The 25,362-nt window shown below is 40.3% G+C and overlaps 1 protein-coding gene across 1 annotated transcript in view; it reads right to left on the reverse strand.

Moving 5' to 3' along the window:
• Nucleotides 1-12,204: 12,204 nt before the first annotated feature.
• The window catches only part of LOC128733747 (transient receptor potential cation channel subfamily A member 1), a 33,849-nt gene continuing 20,691 nt past the window's right edge, over nt 12,205-25,362 (reverse strand). The window contains exons 4-15 of the mRNA XM_053827515.1: nt 22,742-22,937; nt 22,388-22,684; nt 20,979-21,788; nt 20,604-20,918; nt 19,433-19,540; nt 14,363-14,564; nt 13,813-14,228; nt 13,503-13,628; nt 12,998-13,160; nt 12,649-12,927; nt 12,457-12,587; nt 12,205-12,378 (exon numbers count right to left, since the gene is read on the reverse strand). Of these exons, the coding sequence (XP_053683490.1) occupies nt 12,205-12,378; nt 12,457-12,587; nt 12,649-12,927; nt 12,998-13,160; nt 13,503-13,628; nt 13,813-14,228; nt 14,363-14,564; nt 19,433-19,540; nt 20,604-20,918; nt 20,979-21,788; nt 22,388-22,684; nt 22,742-22,937 (3,217 nt within the window). The remainder of the gene's footprint in view (nt 12,379-12,456; nt 12,588-12,648; nt 12,928-12,997; nt 13,161-13,502; nt 13,629-13,812; nt 14,229-14,362; nt 14,565-19,432; nt 19,541-20,603; nt 20,919-20,978; nt 21,789-22,387; nt 22,685-22,741; nt 22,938-25,362) is intronic.

Raw genomic sequence — 25,362 nt, forward strand, 5'->3', positions numbered from 1 at the left:
TTACTTACTTACGTACTTACTTACTTACTTACTTATTCAGCCGAGAGCCGGGGTGGCTCTTGCCGTATCAAGAATTCCTCTCCATTGTACTCGGTCCTGGGCTACTCGTTGCCAATTCGTTGCGCGTCTCGATACACGCAAGTCGGCTTCAACCTGGTCGAGCCATCTAGCACGTTGAGCCCCTCTATTCCTGGTGCCGGTGGGATTTTTGAAGAGAACGGATTTCACTACACAGTCGTCCCGCATCCTTGCGACGTGGCCGGCCCACCGTAGTCTCCCAACTTTTGCCAGGTGTACGATGGGAATCTCTCCAAGCAGTGCCTGTAGCTCGTGATTCATACGTCTCTGCCACTCTCCGCTTTCCGTCTGTACTCCGCCAAAAATAGTCCACAACACCTTTCGTTCAAAAACGGCAAGTGCATGTATGTCTTCCGTAAGCAAAATTACTGTCCCAAGTCCGTAAAGAACTACCGGTCTGATTAGCGTTTTGTACATCGTCAGTTTTGTGCCAACCTTATCAAATGAAAATAATGTGCGTATGATCAGACAACGAAGTTTCATCTAATTTTTCTCAGAAAATGCATTACACTAGAGTAGCAACTCTTGGCGAGTCGTGCTTGTCATCATATTCAGTTTTATTCTGCATTCCGACGGATAGATTTTTCGGACGAAACTAGATGGTATTCCTCATTCCGCAAGCAAAATCAAATGGGAAAAACAACTCGTTCGAAATAAGTCGAATAAGGCTGAATATAAATTACTCGGTGACATTTGAATGTCCATTAACCAATAAAGTTAATTTTTGCAGTTGACTAGGTTATACCACATGCTAACAATGTACCAACAATCAACTTTATTGGTTAACTAGCTGACCCGACAAACTTCGTATTGCCACAAATTAACCTGTGTTGTACATAAATCATGAATCTCGGATGATCTTTGTCACTTCTCGAGTTTTGCAAGCCCCCCAGTGGGCGGCGCTTCCGACGGCGGGACACCGGCAACACTCGCGACCGGCTCGTCCTGAATGATCTAGTGTTACTATAGATAGTTTTTGTGGTCTTGTTATTGATTAATGTTTTATGGAAGAGTCTCGAATTTCTCGAGTTGGATTAGTTTTTGAGTTTCGCAAAAATTTCTGTTTTATTTGTATGAGAGTCCATATCCCCCTACCACAGGGGTGAGAGGTCTCTAACTATCATAAAATAAATTCAAGACTCAAAAATCTCCTACATGCTAAATTTGGTTCCATTTGCTTGATTAGTACTCAAATTATAAGGAAATTTGTATTTCATTTGTATGGGAGCCCACCCTCTTAAAAGGGAAAGGGGTCGTAATACACCACAGAAAAAAAATTCTGCCATCTAAAACTCTCACATGCCAAATTTGATTCTATTTGCTTGATTAGTTCTAAAGTTATGAGCAAATTTGTATTTCGTTTGAATGGGAGCCCCCCCCCCCTCCTAAAAAGGTAAGAAGTCCTAATTCATAATGGGAAAAATGGTTGCCTCCAAAAACACCCACATGCCAAATATGGTTCCATTTGCTTGATTAGTTCTCGAATTATGAGGAAATTTGTATTTCATTTGTGTAGAAGCCCCCCCTCTTGAAGTGTGGAAGGATCCTAATTCACCGTAGAAAATATTTTTGCCTCCAAAAACCTCCACATGCCGAATTTGGTTCTATTTGCTTGATTAGTTCTCGAGTTATGGGGAAATTTGTATTTCATTTGTATTAGAGCCCCCCCTCCTAATGTGGGAAGAGGTCCTAATTCATCACAGAAAAAATTCTTGCCTCCAAAAACACCTACACGCCAAATTTGGTTCCATTTGCCGGATTAGTTCTCGAGTTATGAGGAAATTTGTATTTCGTTTGTATAGGACCCCCCCTCCTAAAGTGGGGAGGGGTCCCAATTCATCATTGAAAAAAAAATTGTCTCCAAAAACACACATGCCAAATTTGGTTCAATTCGCTTGATTAGTTCTCGAGTTATGAGGAAATTTGTATGGAAGTCCCCCCTCTTAAAGGGGAGAGGAGTTATAATTCCTCTTATAAAGAGGGGAGGGGTCTCAATTCACCATAGAATAAATTCTTGTCACCAAAAAAAACACCCGCATGCCAAATGTTCTATTTGCTTGATTAGTTCTCGAGGTAGGAGGAAATTTGTATTTCATTTGTACAGGAGCCCCCCCTCTTAGAATGGGGAGGGGTCCTAATTCACCGTAGAAAATTTTCTTGCCCTCGAAAACCTTCACATGCCAAAGTTGGTTCCATTTGCTTGATTAGTTCTCGATTTATGAGGAAATTTGTATGGAAGTCCCCCCTTTTAAAGGGGAGAGGAGTTATAATTCCTCTTATAAAGAGGGGAGGGGTCTCAATTCACCATAGAATAAATTCTTGTCACCAAAAAAAACACCCACATGCCAAATGTTGTTCTATTTGCTTGATTAGTTCTCGAGTTAGGAGGAAATTTGTATTTCATTTGTACAGGAGCCCCCCCTCTTAGAGTGGGGAGAGGTCCTAATTCACCGTAGAAAATTTTCTTGCCCTCGAAAACCTTTACATGCCAAAGTTGGTTCCATTTGCTTGATTAGTTCTCGAGTTATGAGGAAATTTGTATGGAAGCCCCCCCTCTTAAAGGGGAGAGGAGTTACAATTCCCCTTATAAAGAGGAAGGGGTTTCAATTTACCATAGAATAAATTCTTGTCACCGAAAACACCCACATGCCAAATTTGGTTCTATTTGCTTGATTAGTTCTCGAGTTATGAGGAAATTTGTATTTCATTTGTATAGGAGCCCCCCCTCCTAAAGTGGGGAGAGGTTCTTATTCATCATAGAAAACATTCTTGCCTCCAAAAACACCTACATGCCAAATTTGGTTCCATTTGCTGGATTAGCTCTCGAGTTATAAGGAAATTTGTATTTCGTTTGTATAGGAGCCCCTCCCCCCTCTTAAAGAGGGGAGGGGTCCCAATTCATCATAGAAAAAAACTTTGTCTTCAAAAACACACACATGCCAAATTTGGTTCCATTTGCTTGATTAGTTCTCGAGTTATGAGGAAATTTTTATTTCATTTGTACAGGAGCCCCCCCTCTTAAAGTGAGGAGGGGTCCTAATTCAACATAGAAAATTTTCTTGCCCTCGAAAACCTTCACATGCCAAATTTGGTTCCATTTGCTTGATTAGTTCTCGAGTTATGAGGAAATTTGTATGGAAACCCCCCCTCTTAAAGGGGAGAGGAGTTATAATTCCCCTTATAAAGAGGGGAGGGGTCTCAAATTACCCTAGAATAAATTCTTGTCACCGAAAACACCCACTTGCCAAATTTGGTTCTATTTGCTTGATTAGTTCTCGAGTTATGCAGAAATTTGTGTTTCATTTGTATGGCAGCCCCCCCTCTTAGTGGGGGGAGGGGTCTCTAACCATCACTAAAACCTTTCCTGGCCCCAAAAACCTCTACATGCAAATTTTCACGCCGATTGGTTCAGTAGTTTTTGATTCTATAAGGAACACAGGACAGACAGACAGAAATCCATTTTTATAGGTATAGATGGACAGCTGAGATATCGCAATGGGCGTACAGCACCACCCACCGCGTTACACAAATCTTTACTGTATTCCTTTGTACAGGACCCGGTACTCGAAGCGTAACCAATTCAAACCATTGTCGCAGCTGTCTGTAAAATAGCTAAATCTATTGTACCTTGTAGGCTTTTCGCAATAAACAATGCTCTGTAGGTAGCCTTACGAACACGAAGAGGTTCTAAGACTGCCAGAATGATCGCAACAGCGAGCATTATAACGATTTGAGGCAGTTTACCAGAGAGTTGTTTCACAATTGAGTGGGTCAGAAGGAAAGGGGTGTAAGTGACAAAAAGTAAATTTCGAGAAAATCAGATCCAAAGTTCGTCTATAAAATTCGTCAGATTATATAATAGAAAACTAATGACGCACTATGATTGTGTTAGCTTTACTTCATTAAATTCTATTGAAATCTTGGAAAACCACTTTGATTTTCGGGATTTATAAGATAGTTTTGAAAATGTTTTTTGCACTTACACCCCTTTCCTTCTCAGTTATGCACTTCAAGGATTGACAACAAAAGTATATCAAAATTATTACATATTCTGTAGTTGATATCAACTAGAAAACATGTTTTGTTACCAACTCAAAATAGCACTCACGACTTAAATATAGGAGGCTAGCTCATTAGAGATAAACATAATATGTGCCATCATCATCAAATTCGTCGGCGTAAATATTGTAGTAGGCTTCAAATTGTTTTGCACGTGGTAAATGTTTTTTCCATTCATAATGCTGAAAACTGCATTGGGTTGTTAAGGAAACATAGTAGAAAAGTTTTCGGCGGTGGAAACAATCACTTGGAGATGAATGGGAAAAAACGGTTTGTTTATTTCATCGAACTTACCAACGTCACAAAAAATAGCTGGTCGCGGAGTAGCAAGCCGGAGTAGCAAGCCTTGTGTATTTTAGTCGTGATAGCACTTATGATGTATCAGACTTTGCTATCATTTTGTTTTCACTTTTATTGAAAGAAAATGTGTTGACAGATTCTATATATGATGTAAATAAACCTTGAATATTTAAATTAATCTATTTTCACATAAATTTTTTTCTAGTAAAATGGTTGGTTCAAATTATATGATGATAGCACAACGATGATGACATGATAGTAAAATGACAACTAATTCTGCTTTCCTATTAATATTGTGTAACAGCAAGATTAGTATTACGTTTGATATTTTTGATAACAAAAGTAGTATTCAATTTAATTTCACGGCGTGGAATTTTTGCAATCACTTTTGATATTTTAACCGCTAAGTCGACCAAAATGAAATCACACCGGGTATTCAAAATCCGTTACAGCACTCGTTCGCTAATTGCACGAATGATGCGATGCGATTAGCGAATTTCGTTTTTTAATTGCACGATGGTTGCCAATATTTATTGTAAAACGTGATGCGTTATCACTGTACAGAACTCTTCACATGCATTCACACATACGATAAATTTTGGGAAAAACATTTAAATTTTTACAAACGAACTAAAAGCTTGATGAATATGTGTTCAATTAGTCAAAGTTTAGCAAAATTCGCATGAATTTGTTTGTAATGTATCTACGTAATGCAGAGATAAAGAGTTTGCAGTCGGCAACGCTGCATTTTTGTTTATAGCAACCACCAGTGAAACCACGTGTAGTTTGACAGATAACTGTTTTTTAATTGCACGATCGTGCAATTAGCGGACGTGCAATTAAAAGACGGTGCGACTAGAGGACGTGCAATTAGCGCACGAGTGCTGTACATCAAGATATCAAATTTTGTATTCAATTTGCTCTAAAACTTTGCTCGGGTTGTACCCCTTTCATTCCAAGCGATTATAGTGAATTACTACTTGGAGTGAAAAGGGTGCAAGTGCAAATCTTGGAATCATATTACAATCGTCTTCATTGAAAGGTAGGTTAGCGAGCAGGCAGCAGGATTTTCTCGCTATGTGGCGCTAGTGCAGATGCAATCTTCTTGTATAGGCTGTATCTTACGCTACTGACTATTTAGAAAGTTGCAGTCTACGGGTTCAGGTTGTTCAAATGACTGTCATCTCGGAAATGACACTGGAAATAGTTCAGAATATTCTCAACGTGCAGCGCTAGTGTGTATGCGAACTCGTTTTATTTGCTATAGTTTATAATCCATGTAACCTAAGGTATTGCTTTCTTAGGGAAAGTTGTTTGGGTAATAGCAGTCTTGCATATGGTATAGAAAATAGTGCAGAATTGCCTCACTACCGTATATGTAATATTACAGTATACGCTGTAACTTACGCTACTGATTACCTAGAAAGTAGTGGTCTTCGAGAAGTTTATACAAGTGATTGTCACATTCAAAATGGTATGAAAAATAGTTCAGAATTTTATCATCGGCGAGGCTAGCGTATACGTATACGTTATATATCATGATATGAGTAACTAAAAATATTACTTTCTTCGGGAAAACGGTTTTAGTAATAGCAGCCTTGCTGATAGTAGGGAAAATAGTACAGAAGTGTCTCACTGAGTGGCGACAGCGTACATGTAATGTACTTGTGTGGGCTGTATCTTGCGCTACTCATAGCTCATGATCTTAGAAATCTAAGAAATCGCTTTTTTCGGAAATGGAAACATCGTTAGACATCGATTTTCCCAGAATTATAATTGTATGTAATCCCTGATTTGCCTGAATAAAAAAAATCTCATTGTTTGTTTCTCGCTCCCCCCCCCATCGCCTTCAGTGGCCTGACATCTTAAAATCAAAATCTTCATAAAATATTTGTAATGGCCTAACTTCAGAACGGCTGAACCTAAGAAATAAGTTTATATGACGTAATTTGTTCAATTATTCTCGGCCATAGTGGTAGTCTGCTTAGAGCACTCTAATTTTTTCAATTTGTTATGCGAAGAATTTGATGTTTTCTTTAATTTTACAAAAATAAGTAAAATTTGGAAATTGTTGAAAAATTTGTCAGAATAAAACAAAAAATTTGAAAGAGTGCCCATTAGTAGCTTTTCGCCAGATTTTAGAACATGTTCTAACTTATCATTAATAAAGATGAAACGAATTTGAGGGGACATGTTTTGAGATAATTCACGTTTTATTCTTTATATTTTGATTTTGCAAAGTTTTTTCTTTCAGTGTATTTTTTTTCGAAAATACACTTAATTTCCTTCAACTTTTCCGTTGACGTCATTTTTAACAAATAAGTAGTTTTCAAGATATATTTTGAAAAAAAAAAAAAAATTCTTATTTATAATTACGCCTTTTTAAAAGGTTACTCCAGACGAAAATAATTATGTTTCATGGAAAATGAATCCTTCCGTAGCGTTCAATATATCAGCAAAATTTCATCCCAATAAAAAATATTCGAGACAACCCGTTTTGTTAGTTGAGCTGGCATTGCTCATATAGTGCACTTATGCACTCCTTTCCTTCCAAGTGAAAACCAACTTTTATTTTGCTGTTTTTTCATGATTCTAAAAAAAGTCATTAAACGGTAAAATTTTAACGTGAATTTTCTAGCATACATAAAACAACGCTCAAAGTATCATTTCCTACCATTATCTCAATTTTTTCTATTTTGTCACTTAGGGGCATTAGGGGCATAATGAGCACCCTAACTTGTTGGCTGATTTAACCACCCAAAATGATAGAATTTTTAAAGTGTCGTCATTGCAAAACATACATTCACTATCGATAATTAAAGGCATACTGTTAACAAATTGAAAAATAATTGATATGACGAAAATTGCAATTTAAACTTATGCTTCAAAAACTAAAAATCGGTCAGTGTGTGGGGCACAAAGAGCACCCCCTGGGGCATAATGAGCACCCTTATAAACACATGCTTGAAGGGTGTATATAAGAACAACAACCACACACACATACACACACACACTCACACACATGCTTATACACATACATAAACACATACATACACATATACACATACACACCCATACATACGCAGACATAAAACGTGTCAAAACGCAGTTTTATCGGCGTTGACCGCAAGCAACTTAAAGGTAATTAAGCCGCGGAGGTTGCCTCTGGAGCACACAAAGAAAGTTTCGGATGACGCTTAAGCTAGCTGTGTTTTAGTGTTGAAGACATATGCTTTTCCGTTTCCCTCTACCAGCTGGTATACGAGGGTTCTGATTTCAGGGGTAATAATACCGTAGCATCGAACCTCCATATACAAAATATGAACCACCAGCTCCTGTTATGCAGCGGGAGCGAAAACAGTTTTGAAGGAATCAATTTGGTCCACCTTCTGCCCCGAGATTGCCCTCTCGTATGGCCTCACATACCGAGCTAACGTCTGCCACAGAATGCCGTGGTACCTGGCGGCTTGTTTTGTGAGTATTCCGTCTCGCCTTAGAGTGGTCAAGGCCACTTGCAAGGCCTTTTTTGACCAATTATGTCTTCCGGATTTTCTTGGCATATTCATACCATCACTGTCAACAAGCATTGACGCGATAAACAAAGAAACTGACAGGTTAGTTAATGTGACATTGTGCCCGTTTCACCCCACCTAAGGGTGCCCATTTCGCCCCCAGTCAAGTAGTTAAAGTAAAAGTGGGTTTTTACACTAATTATAGAATGAAATCAAAACTTCAATGAAGGTGAAATTTGAGATTTAATGTATACATCATGTTGCAGTGTGCACTTGATAGTTTAAGTTGTTTAAATGATCGTAAAAGCTTATTTGGTAGTGCACCAAAATTATAATTTTTTCAGCGTCTGAAAACCAAGTTGAGTTTTTTAATATAACTCCGTGTTTTAAAAGTAGAGATCACTCATTTTTTGATAAATAGATATTGTAGTACCTACAGCAGTGTTTCGCATGCCATATGATGTTACAAAATGCGTACTTTCGTAGAAAAGAGGGGTGCCCATTTCGCCCCGTGTGCTCATTATGCCCCTAATCCCCCTACACCCCTTTCCTTCTCACCCCTTCAATTCTAAAAATAAAGCCTAGAGACCTTGAGGTTTTGGCAAAAACATACGAGATATGCTGCTTGTACGTTAACTGTCAATCTAAGATAACACCCAAGCCCTTGATATGCGAAACACGTTCAATTACTATGCCTTCGAACTCATAACGAAACAGCATTGGATTATTTCTTTTTCGGGAAAATGTGATTGCTGAACACTTCTCTGGGTTCACTATCATACAGTTCACATTGCACCAAACGGCAAAGGCTTCGAATTGATCTTAAAGTAAGTGACAGTCGTCAATCGAACGGATTCGGAAATACATTTTAAGATCATCTGCATCTTACCTACAATAGTTAAAAAAAATGGACGCAGTTGTTCAGTATCTAACTCAAGAGGAAAGATCATCTGCATATACGAAAGTAGAAAAATCAGAGGGCTAGGGCTAGGCCTTGAGGTATATCTGAAGAAGCTAGATAGCTATCGGACCGACAGTCTCCAACGGCCAACCATCAACTGTCGATCGGTGAGATATTAGCGAAACTATTGCAAAGGGTAGCGGTAACCTTCATCCAGTCTAAGTAGCTTTGCAATTGTGATAGCGGTTTATTTTGTGGAACGTTTGAGTTCGTTAGGAGCTTCCTGTATGATGTAAGATACAGGAGTTTAAAGACACATTCGGGCAACTTGCGATTCGTTTTTTGACCGTCTCCAGGCTATAGTCAAAGCAAAGAGTTGTCAAATCGGGCCAAAGTGAATTGTTTTTGGATTTATGATTATATTCACACATTCTGTACATTGAAATCAAACATAATTTTCCAAGTTGTATTATTGGCCTCTACATCCTCCCTGTACTTCCACGGCTCCTGGATGAGCGCTAAGGCCCTGTTGTTTGTTTTTTCAACCTGTTGCGAATCCCGCATGCCTTTGCGTGGTGGAGGCTTATTTGGAGAAGTAGTAGTAGTAGTAGTAGGGGAAAGCCACCATCATTTCAAGGACTTGCCAATGTATGTGGGTAGAATTACAGTAGATCCAAATTTGATTATCAAATGAATTTCACACTAATGCTGTTACAGAAGGGCCAAAAGGGATTGGGCGGACCCACAAGCAGAGGCACTTGTGCGCATTCCGGGGTTATAAGAGTCGCCTTCCAGCATTAGGATCCTTCCATGTAATAATCAATTTCGCTATACCAACTTTAACCCACGTGATGGTTTGTTTGTTTTGAATTGAGAAGTGCCATATTTGCTTCAGACCTTAAGGATTCAGGTTGGCAATCCACTCCGTCATCCAGCCTTCCACATTTATGATATCAATAATAATACTGTTAATATATGATATGATATTAAGATGAAATGTGGTATAAATGATAAAAATAGAACAATCTCACCAGCAGTCCTTCGTATGGAATAGAGTAGCGTCCTTTGGGTTCCATAAATGCTTCTTATTTAATTTTAATTTTTAAAAGTTAATTTAATTTTTCATTCTGGTATCCATGTGCAGTATTAAAACTCGTTTTGGCCAGTTTTTACTATATAGCAGGAGATGCTTCATAAGCTAAAACGAAAAAAATAATTAAAATAACTTATTAGGCTTACCTTTTAGGTAGGCCGTGTGGCTCCGCCGTCTGCCCAAAACCGCGGTTTTGAGACCAGGCAGCCGGGAACCAGCCAGCAACGCACCTCCTAGCTTGGCTACTCAATAGAGCATTACCAGGTATGGCCACGTGGAGGCGCTAGGTAGGGGCTTGGGATGGCTAGAGCTATATTGGACGCTCATTTGCCTTCCCCATTTCATACCCTGGTGGAGGCTTATTTGGAGAAGTTTAGAATCTGCTTTCTCTCCGTCGAAGGCCGAGCTTCAACTGCTAGCAATAGCCGAATCATCTTGTTATCGCTATGATACGTTTGTGCGTCGCACGTGTTCAATGATGCGACGAGAAAAGAAAGTTAGATGCCGTTAAGTTATGACATCCGCCGTTTGAAAAGCGTCCTGTGCCTTTGTCGAACAACTTGAATTCCGAGTCTCGGAATTGCGACCTGGTGGAACCGTCGAAGAGCAATGGACCGGCATCATGAACGCAGTTGGAAAACATTGGGAGAGTTGGTTATCGTCAGTACAACGTATATCTTCAGGCAGTTCATCTCCTCTAGTGTTCTCTTGGCATGATGAGCCAAGGCCAGGGTCGGCCAAAAGATTTTCACGTCCTTTGCGTGATAATTTTTGATGAAGGCGGCAATTTACGGTAGGTACTTCGTATTGTATCTTCGTACTGTATCTTCGTATATTCTCGTTCACCGTAAACCCCAAACGAAAAACAACAGAGGATCTTCTTTGGGAAGATATACTTCGCCGGAAAGAAGTTTCCACCAGCAATTTCAGCCGTTCGCTGGGCGACTTCTCAGATACAGACAGCATCGAGTGACGCTTCTGCATAAAAATGTCCATGCCCCGGATTTTTTTTCCGTTTAGCCGATTCCTCCGACCTCCCGGCCCAAGGCGCGGAATGATGAGACCACATAGCTCTCGGTCTTTATCTACAGTTTCAGCTGCACGTTACGGCCGCGTAGCACTGTCGGGTGGCCGGAACCAGGTTTCCGTTCAACGGTTTCGCCTTTCTCACGAGGAAGGATGTTGTAATTGCCAGATTGGCTATATTCGGCGGATACGAAGTGCTTTACCGTGTCCAACTTCTTCGCTTCGGGTTGGAGCTGATAGTACGAACAGGCCCTTTTCGGCGCCCCAAGAGCTAGCGCCCTTGATGGAGGCCAGTCTGATCTACCGCACGTTACGGCGCTGGTTCTCGCTAGATGTATTAACAATAAGCTATTATATATAAATACGCCATACGGTAATAAACGTAGAGTCTTCGGTTCAATCAGTTAGCAGCCACCGCTACTGGCATTAATGATGAAAATTCCAGCAAAACAATTATGGAAGAGAGAATCTGTTTATATAGTTCCTGTGGGGTTTTGGATCCCGTGCTCTGTTTATTATTACATGCAAGTCCTTTCGAATATGCTACTATGGGGATCTGTCATTGCAATAAAGTTAATGAAACGTAGAAGTTCCATTGAAGTAGGGCGACCGACGAGCTTAGTTGTTTTTGAGCTTAGGACCCAGCGAACAATTCCTGGGAGCAAATTAGAAGGAGTGTGGCGCAGGTACATGAATCACGAAATATACCAGGTGTATAGAGGCGGACGATTCCGATTGGATGTCTGTCGATGAGGATACGAGTGTTAGTGATGATAAGAGGATTGCAGTCCAACCCTAGACCAATGGATGTAGAGGCGGTCTTGGATAGATTCTTCTGGATTTGGCCGCGAAGGTAAAGTAAGCTACACACTCTTTTTGCTTCCTTTTATTGTTGAACACATATATTACACTCAATTCATTTGTCAGAGAAGACAAAATTTAATTTGTATTTTGTACATAGACAAAAAGAGTTTTTAATGAGAGAGTTTGACAAACAATCAAGATTTGAAACTGAACTTTGCAGTTTCTTTTCTTCCTAGCTTCTATATAAATAGATCAAATTTTCTGGTTTTAAGTGTAACTACAGTTAAATGATTGAATCAGTGGATGAGTCTTGATGCTTTGAATTGTTTGAATATTCCGGTTTTCGCCGCTCGATTCGCACACCCTGGCAAATAGAATCCAAACTCGTTGCTGAAGATTTTCAAGCATTCTTGATGCTCTGTCATGCTGGCTTACTTGCCAATAGATTTATTAAAACTTAACGCGGCATGTAGTTTTTTTCGTATCCTTGGCGAAGACCAACGGGATGTGCCAGAACGGTTGTTACCCAGCGCTGTCAATCCTCTGAGATCGCTTGTGGTTACCCCTTCGTCCATATCGTCCGCCTCGGTTTTGATTTCCATTTTCTTAGCGTACAAAGAAATAAATATTAATACTATGCATTTACGTCTTCACCGACGATTTTTATAATAGAAATGCCATACCTGCACTATCAATCGGAGTAATTGATGCTGAATATCCAGGGCAGAGCCAATTTCGCGGAGTTTCCGTTTGTGCTTTTCCAATTCTGTCACCATATAGTCCTCGTGACTATCCAATACAAACTCGACACCACCTAAAACCAAAACAACTTTAACGAGCTACCGTTTCTTTCCATCGTCCTTCATTAATCCTACCTCTGCCGTCATCGGTAAACGGATTGCAAAACCACTTCCTAAGGACCGAATCGAGGAATCCAAGTTTACACTTTTTCTCATTTGGATATTCAATAAGTTCTATTTTGTCAACCATTTCAAGCCACATCTGGGGTAGTTTCCGTTCCAACTCGGTATGCAGTACCACCTGCATGGCCAACCGTTTCAGCTGGGCGTTCCGGCGAACCGATTCGATATCACCGACCGCCAAACCAATCAGTAAATTCATCAGCAAAATCGGCATCAGTATCATGAAAAGAGCTGTTGTGTAGAGTTGATTGTGGATAAAATTCGATTGTTGTACAAAAAAAAAGAGTGTCGAGAGTCTTACCGAGGATTATAAACGACGGTATGGGGAAGGGTAGCTCCGAGCTATAAAACGGTTGCACGTAGGTTCCAAGAAAATCTATTTCACCCAACATCATTGAGAAGGTCCGAACCAGCGACATCGGAATTGACGAGAACGATAAATGGTTTGCCTGTGGGTTGATAATCTGTTGGATGAGAAAATGCAATTTACAGCATCGGGGAATATTCTTAAAAACAATGTGAATAATGTGAAAATGATTTTTATCTTTGTTAACATTTAAATTTGTTAATATTTATATAATCGCCTCTATACCGATCGGAGCCGGATCCGATCAGAAATTGCGCTTCGATCGGAATCAACGCATGCTATAACACACATCGATCGGGACGTTTCTGATCGGAACGGGCCCGATCGGAATGTAGAATTGAGGCGACTACTGAGTTTCTGTTTGGGTAGACATTACTGAAACCTAAAACTAAATTATTGTCTTAATTACGGTTTTGTTAAATCTTATAATGTCTCTTACCGTCGTAGCCTTTGATAGTAGGATGTAAAATGCGAGTCCAAACGCAATAATTAGTATCGAAAACACAGTCAATACTTTAATAAGCGTTTGAAGAATTTCCAAGAACATCACAACATAGATGCCAATCTATAAAATACAAAAATGAAAATACAAAACTAATCTAAAGTTATTTTTAAAATGTTGGTCAATAATTTTCAACAAGGTATGCTTGTAAGCAGCCCGTTCTCCTTGCATTCGACACTCGACAGTGACTCAGTCGAGGCGAGTTGCTCGACGTGACTTACAGAATAAGGCCCATATTTTCCTTTACCTGATCGAACCGCTGCAGAAACAGTAGCAAATTGAACCACGACAAGAATACCGTTACCGAGGCCGCGGAAAAGTTGGCACTGTAGCACCGACCGTCGGTGAACATTGGCCACACCGTGACCAGGGCGGAAAAGTACAAAATCCACGAGATCAGATTGATCGGCTCGATAAGATAGTGCCACTTTTGCTGGTACACCTGTATCATTTCGCGGACGGCATTGCCGAAGATGTACACGATTATCGCTATTCCGGATACCATCGCCGTAGTTGTAACAGCCATCGCTTCCTCTACTGTGGCTTGAGTACTGTTCGGGGAATAATTGGGGACGTAATTTTGCGGCCTTGACCGAGACGACGAAAGGGCTGCCAAAACCGGAGAGTCATGTTCAGTGGCGATAGTGCTCAGTACTTGTTCAGCTGCGCCTTCCTGTGAATGGAGTTTGCTTTAGAAAATTTAAGTTGCTGATCGAATGATAACAATAACATAAAAAATATAAATTTTCATAAATATAGCATAAATGTAGCATAAACACAGACAGGTTGAGCTATACTAACATTTCCGGAGGCGCCCGGTGTAGCCAAATTGCTTCGCATTAGCTGGGAGGTGAACAGCGTTACAAAGAACAAGAATACGCTGTAGAACAGGAGATTCGCGAGATGAAAGTATTTGCCGTAGGAGTTCCACTTCATTTGCAGGTATTTCTGGCTCAACGGGTGAGCAAGTAGTTCCACGCGACCGTGGGTCACCATCGCCTTCGGAGAAAAATACAGAGCAGACAGATGAGATGAGCAATGAAACAGTTATTCTATGTATTGAACATACAACATCTTACAAAAAGTTGATAAAGCACGAAGACAACAACAATTATCACAACACTTCTCTGTTAGACATTGAAAAATATCTGAGCAATAAATTACAAATTACAACAATTTGATACAAACATGCAATGTATAACGTAGAGTGGCAAGAGTAAAATGTAATCTTTCTTTGTTAAAAAAATTCAATTTGTATATTACTGTTAGAGAAAATTATTGCTTTATATATCTTCTTCTATCTATCTAAATGAACGTGAGTTTGTATGTTCTACCACAACTCGGGAACGCCTGAACGTTTCTCCATCAAACTTGGCGTTGGCATACATATTTCTTGACATAAGTAAATCAGAACAGGGGGTTAACAAAAGGAGAAATGGATCCTCATAAGGTAGGCAGTCCATATAAGCAAAAGGGGTTGCGATTCTCTGGCATTTCGACCGATAGCATTTTACAAGTGGCTGGGTGACAAGCGGGTAAAAACAAGAAAAAGTGCTTTGTTTCTCCTTCATCATAGGGATTTTCGGAGAGAAAACTGGCTGTTGGGCCATAGAAACCAACTGAGGGAGGGAGCTAAAATGGCGCAGATACGTCCAAACAAGGAAAAACGTTTCTTGCATTAAAGGGTGCCCCACATCAAATTGCACCGCGAAAGAAACTCTGTAGAAAATTACCTAATCGACCGATTCTTTTCAAACTTTCAGATAATAAAATATAACTTCAACTTCAACTTAACTTAACTTCAATATCATAGTGGTATGTTCGCAGTTTACGCTTAACTCCTCTCATAAGGTTCTGTACAATATCTGGATGCAGCTTCTTCTGTACGGAAGCCAACTTTTTCTTCATGTATTCCTCCGATTTGACCTGTTTGAGATGCTTCTATGATAGCCCAGTATTTTTCGATGGGCCTTCCGTACTTGTGGCTTGAGCAGCACAAGTCCCTCCCGTTCCTTGGCTCTCTAAACGAAAGACTTGGAGAGTTTTAACTTTTTGGCCAGATCTCTGACCAAATCATTGCACTCAGCCGAATCGATACTCTCGAACTTCACGCGCTATGGTTGTTTCGGATATCCTGACATCCTACATCGACTGCCCTACCATCCTTCGTCAAATCAACCTAAACGCACCTCCTTGATCACTGCGGAGGCTATCCTACTAAACCTGCCTTTCCGTCGGAACAACTACGGTGCCAACAGCGCCATCTCTAGTATGCAGTAGGTTTGTCGGTAATAACAATATATAAATAAATAAGTCTAGAAGCCGGCTTGATAAACTCCCACAAATATATTCGCAATTGGTGATAGTCGGCGAAAAATGATTTAGGACAGCACTTTGTAGGCGGCATTGAGAATGATTATAGAGCAAAATAGTTCTTACAGTTCATCTTGTTGCCATTCCTGCAGATCGAGTAAATAACCCCATCTTTCCCCTCCTCCAGTAGCTGTTCTGTATCGAAAATTCTAACAATGAGCCAGTGTAGGCAAATGGTCTGCTTTTCTAGTCCCATTTTAATAAGTTCTGCTCCGATACCAGCTTTACCAACCGATTTATTGTTCTTTAGCTGCATGATGGTCTACTTAACTTCGCCTATCGTTGGGGCTGGTACCTCTTCTCCGTTTGTCGTACCGTGGAAATGGTTCTTCGTCTGGGCCCAAGCAACAATGTGAGTTTTATTGTACTCTTATGGTGGTCTTCAAGACTAATTTTGGTCTTTAATGCCATCATAAGAGTGTAATAAAACCCAGATTGTTACTTGGGGGTGCTATTCAGCTTTTCTTTAAAGTGCTGCTCCCACCTTTCGGTCGCGTACGGACGAAGGTTCATCAAAATACTACCATTCTTATCCCGACACATTTCGGCTTGCGGCAGAAAGCCTTTGTTGGATTCGTTCAATTTCTGGTAGAACTTTCGCGCTTCCTGAGAACGATGCAACCGCTCCAACTTCGCATACTCCTGCACTTTCAGGCAGTGGCTTTTCGCCCGAACGATTTGGCTACGCTGCATCTTTTTCTGTCTGTGTCTTTCCACGTTCTGACATGTGGTACTACGCATCTTGGCCGCCCGCAGCGTTTTAAGTATTCATCGTCAAACCAGTCGTTCTGCTGATTCTGTGCCATGTATCCGATGGAGCTCTCCGCTACATTGCTAATGGCTGTTGAGATGGTATTCCAACAGTCCTCGAGAAGGGCTTCGTCCAGCTCGTCTTCTACCGGCTGAACAGCTTCAAGTAGCTGCTTCAGCCGCGCGAGATTTGACCTAAATTGGCGTCGGTACCGAATAGTGTTCACAACGGAGAGTTTTCTGCGCATCTTAACCATCGCTAGGTAGTGGTCCAAGTCAACCTAGCTCTTCGATAGCATGTGACACCAGTGATGTCTGAGAAGTTCCGTCAGTCGGTGGTCGATCTGTGGTTCTCTATGATTTGGTGACCTCTAGGTGTACTTATGTAGGAGTCTATGCTGGAAGGTGTCACTTAGTACGGCACGACAATGCTTTCGGAGCTGGCAAATAAGTCTATGTCATAGTCCCATTTCGTTGATCCGTGGGTGTACGACTGAGCTCTCCAATCACCGGTGTGTATTCCTCCTTCTGGCCGACCTGTGCACTGAAATTCCCGACGACGATCTTGATGTCATGTTTTGGGCAGCGATCGTATTCACGCTCAACTGCGCGTAGAATTCCTCCTTGTCGTCATCGGTACTTCTCAGGCGAGGACTGTGCACGATGATGATGCTTATGTTGCAGAACCGGCCCTTCGAGGATGGATTGGCCCCAGTTACCCGTTTCCGCATCTCGCGAATCACTATGAAAGTTGTAGGTACCAGTGTACCCAGCTCTGGCAGAAGCTATGTCCGTCTCTGATCCGTCCGTACCCTTCGTTGAGCCCTTCTAGTACACCTCCTGTGACGTGAAATCGGAGACTCTTCAGTACGTCGGAAAGCACTCGAGTGCTCCCATGGAAGTTGAGATATCGGCAGTTCCACGTCCCGTGTTTCTAATCCATAGTCCTTTTTCATCGCATGGGTCTATTGCCATTATTTCAGTCCCAATTGCTTTGTTGATTTGTTTATTATTCTAACTGACAGTGATGGTAAAAAATCAAAATCTCAAAACTGATCAAAAATCAAAATCAACTGTGAATCATGTCAACTTGATTTAATGTTTTCATAGCAAGAAGCACAAAACACACACATATTGCTTCCCGCTTGATCACATTCTGCTTTGCTTCAACTGCTACCCGGAGCTATGCACATATACAGACAAATTCGTTGTTGAACAGCATAGGTATTCTCTCGTGCGATACGTAGCTGTGAATTAGCGTGAGAGAATGAATCTCCAAATAAATTGCAAAGTTAAACTAAAGCACACGTTTAAATTACATGTTTATCTAATTCTTATTAGGCTTTTAACTTTCTAGTTAAGAAAATGTCGATTCCCGCGTAGGAAAAATGTAAATTCCGCCAATATGTTTGCCATCTCAATTCATGAATGTGTGCGGCATTTTTCGCTGCTGATGTTTTCTCTGACGATAGATTATCTTTTACTCCCTGGTTCTTTGTATGAAACGCCAGCTGTGGATGAATCAAGCAAAATGCTCACAGCTGAATTTGGTTCACATCGCATAGCAACAGAGACATCACGTATAATAGCGAGAGAAATTCATATGTGAGCTTAGCGCTTGTGATCAAGGTTGAAATTTCATGTGTATGAAATCTCATTGAGTTTTTTGCTGCTATGAGTTTCTCAACACTGCTGACTGATACGCATTTCGCCTCTGACTTGCAAGTTTCATCAGTGCCTATTTCGAACCCATGTATGCATGTCCGGGGCGAAAAGCGAAATAATAAATAAATAGTAGAAGTATTGTGTCTTGCAGCAATTTTACGAGTCCTACGCAAATTCATATTTTAATAATAATTATCCTGTACTTACCAAATACGTTGAAAATATGCTTGTCAAGCAAGGAGGGGCGCAGTGGGGAGACAATAACGAAAAACTGATGGTTCAAATTGCTAAATTGCAAACATGTGTGGGAAATAACCATGTGTGGAAAACAACCACGCTAATCATTTTCGCGTGGGAGTCTAAAAAGGTGGAATATCCGCAATATAAAGAATAGTTTAGTTTTTCTTAATTTACAGATTCTATAAAGAAGCTTAACAAGGAAATTTTAGTTGGGTTAGTCTTACCTACTTCGAAGTACAATCAATCGGCTTTGTATCTATTCTGTCTCGTGCCCACTAACAAGGAAACATCGCGTTCGGTCAGGTTTTGAACTTAACCGTATACACCTGTATACCTGTATCTGTATACCATCCTGGCGAACCACAACTTCACTGTCCTGCTCGTAAAGGTGAGCAACTTTTTTTTAAAATTTGAAATTGATCTATAGATCAATGGAGAAACATGCTACATGGTGGTAGTGGCGGAGCACCTGAATAACACAGCAAAAAGACTGGGATTTCCCATTTGGTGTGAAAAGATGAGTTTCTACATCCTCAACTAATTGATATCACGAAATTCCTATCATTTTTCTATTGTTGTATTATCATGATAGCAGTTTAGATTTACATAAATCTTAATAGACTAAAACAATACTATTCTGATTAGCTTGACTCTCTTCTTTATAAGCATGGCCCATCGTTTGACAATATTCAAATTGGGTGCACTTCCTTAACGATACTTTACCTTTTATGAGGGAATCAGACTTTCGGCGGGTAGAAACTTGCTATGAATTAACACAAAACAAGCACCACAATCACATTTAATTTACACAACACGAGCGCAATCAATCGTTCACTCACATTTACTACATGCAATGGCGGCTGGCGCCATTCGGGATCATTGAGGGCTTTCCGCATTTTTTCCACTTGCTCCTGGGACTTTTGGTAAACATGAAAGGAATATTTGATCTACATTTTGGGATTCGAGAGAAGAAAAAATAATAATAAACGAACAAAAGGTACAACGTTAAAAGGTTAGTCTGCGGGGAATTCTACTGCTTTGATAGCAGCGGTGCACGTTGCGAAATTGGAATGGAATAGATGATTTTAAACGCTAATAACATTTCTTTTGTTACAGACGGCGTTTAACAATATCGTTTTTAGTACGCTTTAATCAACATACACATATCGCATGTGTACAAAACGAAACCACCGTGTCCCAGAATATTTTCAGCCCAAAACATCCTTAAACCTGATGTCTCCAGAACTAGCCAACCGAAACTATCAACCTCAAAGCCATGAGGACCACTAATGGAAATTAAATTTAAACTAAAGCAAAACTCAATCTATTGATGTGCATGCTTTTGCATCTCAAAAAAGCAACATCGCATGTAAGAACTTTTCTTGTCGTTCTACGTGGTTTTACTGTTTATAATTCCCAGAACAAGCAAAACTTCAACAATAGCTAGGACGGCAAACTTCTGAATTGAACAAATAGTTCGTAATTCTCTGTGAACAATATGGTAGTGAGTCGAACTGTGCATATGCAATTATCGGCTCAGTACTCATTACTGCAACTATGTATTGCTAATCAGGTGAAAAATAAATAATGGCTAAAGAGTATGAAATCGATACTAGTCCTACCTATTTTATTGTCATTCCCATGATAAGAGTTTCATCGTAATTAAACAGTGGCAAGCTGAGGGTACGATTGTTAAAACAGTTAGTGAAATCTCTACGTAAAATGCAATCCACATAATAGATAAGCAGCAGCAATAATGGGCCATGCATTCTAAAATGGTAGGAAAACTAGACATGCAGCTCAGTCAATGACTGAACTTACGTTCAGTGCTGGGAGGGGAATCGGTTTTACTATCTGAACCGCCTCACCCGTCCGGGAGTCCATTTGGGCGTACAGAGCCGGACATTGTAGGCAGGTGAAAGTGTATTTGATCTAGATGAATGAAAAGTTATTTTGCATTCTTGGAACGTTGTGCGACTATCGCATGAACTATGAACTAAATTAACTTACGTAAAAACTTTTGGAATCTTTTTTGCAGTTTGCTTTGGTGATGCAATTATCCTGAACAGCTTCAAATACTCTTGGCATCGAAGCGATTAGTGCCAGCGTTACGCAAGGATGTTTGGCTGACTTGAGAGCCATCACTTCAGCAGCTCGTTCCTCGTGAGTAGCCATTGCCAGGGCCGCTTCCGGATATTTGTAATAGATGGCATAATCAATGGCACTCATGTCCATAAAGTTATGCAAAAGCTTGCAGCCAAGGCTTAACAGAAGCACGACTGCGTTTGGTTTGTTGTCCATCGTTGCTAAATGCAGTGCAGTATTCTGTAATAAACAGACTGGATTAGATTACTCAAGTCTCCACAACGTTCATAGCTTCCTTACCCCATCTTTGTCCACCTGGTCTATGAGATGTGAGTGCACCGAATGCAATAATTCGATTGTCTGTGTGTAGCCAGACATTGCCGCCAAATGTAACGGATTTCGTCCATTGTGGTCTCGATGTAGAAGGGCTCCTCTATTCAATAAAAGCTGAACTACTCTTGTATGGCCTTCTTTGGAAGCAATGTGCAGCGGAGTTAATCCTTCGCCGTCGCTTTCATTGATAATGAATGTTCCCTTTTCGGAGTCTAAAAGTTGTCTCACTGTATTATATCGGCCATACCTGGCAGCAAAGTGCAGTGGGCTTTCGTTGTTATTGTTCTTCAGATTGATGCAAGCACCGAGTCGGATGAGGTTTTCTAGCGATCGAATATGACCTTCCCGGCTGGCGTAATGCAATGGAGAGCAACCAGTTTTATCCTTCTCGTTCAATAGTTGCAGCAAGTGGGTCTCGGATTGTGTGCAAGAAACCTCCTTGGCAAAGTCGTCCAACCGGCCACCGTTGATGATGACTAAATGCAGCACATTTCGTGAATTTATATCCCTTAAAGCTATGTTGGCCCCGAGTCTTATCAGTATCATAACCGTGCGCCAGCCACCTCGGGAGGCCGATAGCAGCAGAGGAGATCGGTTTTCTTTATCCAGTGCATTTATGTCGGCTCCTTCGTGGATCAAATATTCCACAATTTCTGGATGATCAAACATTGCTGCACAATGCAGTGGAGTCATCTTCTGAATATCAGTACAGCAGAGACTGATACGTTTCTCTTGCGGTTGCATCACAAACATGAGCTTCACTATTTCTATAGCACCCTGAATCGCATTTGAGAAGAAATTTGGAAAGAAATTTATTAGGTTTATTATTTCGTCAGTGACAGAGAGGTGCTTGCTATTTTTCTTCTCTTGAATCAATAAAATTTTCTTCATATGTCAACTCTAGTTGTGGCATTGAGCTTTCTGGATTTTTTTAACTGAGCATATCGTTCATCAAGTTTTTTCAATTAATGGCATATAGACAAAAAGTTGCTTTGCTTTTTTCCTGTGGAAGACTTAAGCGGTACTTATCTTATTAAATGTAATTATCTTTTCGGTAAGATTTCTATTTGGTTGAGTGAATACGTAAAAACAGCATATTGGGCATTCAACTGGAAATGATTAACTAATTTTGCGGATGAAACCTGTGCTGGTTGAGAATTAATGATAGGGTAGAGCACAACAAATAAAATTTGATAAGTACTAAGATAAACTTAGTTTATTTCAATGTGCAGAAATAATGAGGGATAAATTAAAAATATTATACACTTATTAAGGCTACACTAGATTAAGACTAGATATGATTTAGTGAAATATAGTTTAACTGTTTTTACGAAACAATCATCGGAACATTAACCACCCTAATGTTAGATACGTACTTGCGCTGCCGCCAGATGCACCGGGGTGGAAAGATCGTGCTGTTGGGTGGATATTTTCGCTCCCGATTTCAGGCAAAGTTCGACAGCTTTGATGTCCCCGCCGTGAACGGCGGAATGGAGCGGTACGTTGCCTTCGGAATCGTAGAAGGAAATCATCTCCTCGCGGGTGCAACCCTTCGATTCGCCCCACTGGAAGAATACCTCCATCGTCTTCGAGCTGGCATTCTTGGCAGCCTCATGGATCGGGTAGTAGCCGTTGTTGCAGGGCCTCCGCGGGCAGGCGCCAAATTCGGAAATCTTAGGAAATAAGGTAATGTTAGTTTGAGTGAAAGTTAGTTGTTTCTAAAGCATTACCAAAATCCGTGCGCATTCCTCGTTATCGTAGATAGCGGCCAAATGTAGTGCTGTGCGACCATGCTCACCACCCTGCTGGATGTCGATGACGTCCCGATATTTTCCCATCACCAGCAAATCTTCGACCTTGTTCAATTCGGTAGCCAAGTGCACTGGGGCGAGCTTCTTTTCGTTCAATATGTTTGTTGCCACAGGTCTGTTGCAGAAAAACGAAATTGGAAAGCAGTCGATCGGAATTAATTGTATTGATGCGGTGGCTGTCACTTTTGAATGAAAAGTCTGTTGATATTCATAGAGGAAAGGTGTTCTTAGTATATACTCCGAATACCTTTCACATATTGAAATTCGAAGGAAATAGTTCCTAGGAAAGTTAAATGTAGTTTGGAGGTATCGGAAATTACCTTTAGATTCAACTTATTGAATCAGAACTTATTGATTATAAAAAACTGCTCGCAACTTCTTTTTGCGTTTTCTAGTCCAATTCGAAAGTCAGTATCAAGTAAAGTTTAAATTTTAAAGCCTTTAAAATTTTATTTCAAGCCCAGGCCTAATTTTAAGCAAACTTTCGTATCCTATTTCATGTCCAATTTTAATGCTAATTTCCAGCCCAATGTAAATCCAATTTCAAGTATCTTATCGAAACCTACTAGTTTTATTATTGTTTGGTCGAGTTTAATTTCAAATTTGGTTCAAAGTCCAATTTCAAGTTTATTTGTTTAGTTGTATTTGTTCATCAGACCTTTGTGGGTCTCAATGACACACTGTGCGGTGGAATGCAAGGCGCAGGAAATGACGAAATCTTAGGTTTCTGGAGGGTACATTTAAATCGATTTTGAATAACGGGTGGCAACTAAAATTTTGGAGTTTTTTCGCGGCCCGTATACTCAACAAAAAACGAGCTCAGAGAGAAATGAGAGTATGCATGTGTTAGCTCTCTCTCTCTCTCTCTCTCTCTCTCTCTCTCTCTCTCTCTCTCTCTCTCTCTCTCTCTCTCTCTCTCTCTCTCTCTCTTTCTATCTCTCTCTATCCTTTTTGTTAATAGTTTTTGTTTTCTTTATGCTTGCCCAGTTTTTCTTAAAATGGCATCGAAACAAGAAGCATTTCGGAAGCGCGTTGCACACTTCTACAAACTGCCACAGAAATCTCGGTAAAAGATATACGGTAGGTGCAACATTTAAAAAGCGAAAATGTTATGGCTTCGATTGTTTACCATATCCTAAGATACCCAACAACTATCCGGAAGTAAGGTAGTGGAAGCCAAAATTATGGACGCAGAAGGACATCATTCTCTTTTTCATGCCGTCAACAACAAGCCCTCTGGTTTAGCTATCAATTAAGTTGCACCAGACGAATGTTTGAAGAAAGTTTTAATCCCGCTTCTACAAAAACATCACGCAGATGGATTTTTTTGACAGCTTGAGAAAAAAAATCCAAAATTTTAGTTGCCACCCGTTAGTATGTTCGGAGCATCTATTTCTCCAGTTAATAGCTTTCCCGTGGAAACTGCTTGGAATATATTTCGCTTTTTTGCCAGTGTGTCGACTCTGAGCTATCACAAACTGTCAGCATAGGGTGCCAAATGACTAGGGTTTTGCCACGGTAAAAACCTAAGAGCAAAACGTAGGAATCTGGCCTGTATTGCTTCAATCCGGTTACTCCAATTCCAATTTCGGTACAGGGACTCCATATAATGGCCGATATCTACAGAATGCAACGGACAAGTGAGGAATACAATGGCCGCTAGCAAAATGGGTCGGAAAATTCTCTGTTAATCCTCATAATAAAGCCAAGGTTTCTATTTGCATGTGCTATGCAGAATGTTATGAGAATAGTGATGTTTAAAGGAAAGTTGTAAGTCTAATAATAATCCAAGATCCTTAATTACTGTGACTCTTTTAAGCATTTGTCCAGATACTGCATAGTTGGACAATTACTGTTGCAGCCGAAAGGAAAGGCAATTTATTTGATAGCAAATCGTGTAATAGGCTTCAAATCTATGGACATTAATTAATTACATTAAACATTACATTTTAGGTCATCGTTCGTATTAATTGCTTACTGTTTGGTGTCCTTTGTGCCTGTCGGGCTGCTCTGGCACGTTGCGGCGTGCTGCACGTGCTTCACTGTATTCTAGGTTAAGTATGAATTTTGGAATAGGTAATTGTAAGCACTAGTCTAGTTTTAATGTTAAGTTTTACCTGGATAAGTAACTAGTTTTAAGTATAATCAATTCTGGTTCAATTTCACTTTAGCTTTTAATCTAGTTTTTAGTTTTAATCCACTTTAGTATAAGTTTAATTTAAGTATTACTTGTAGTATAAGTTTGAGCGTTTGCTCTCGATCACGACTGCACGGAAAAAGACAAGATCAGCAATCGGTTCGCCACAGACTGTCACTCGCTTGCCGCTCCGCTTCAGACGTCACCTTGACGCTCCGCTTCGACTCGTTGCTGCGAAGCGCCGCTTGGGCTCCCTTCGGGAATGTTAGCTCGGGTGACCAGGCGACCGCTCTGTGCGATGACAATTACGGTTTTCTTACGTGTGAAAGAAATTACAGAACATTTCGATACATTAATAGTAAACAAGTTTCGCAAGCACTTGTCAGAGAAAGAATCCAAGAAT

Source organism: Sabethes cyaneus, chromosome 2 (assembly GCF_943734655.1).
Source record: "Sabethes cyaneus chromosome 2, idSabCyanKW18_F2, whole genome shotgun sequence".
NCBI classification, from domain to species: domain Eukaryota; kingdom Metazoa; phylum Arthropoda; class Insecta; order Diptera; family Culicidae; genus Sabethes; species Sabethes cyaneus.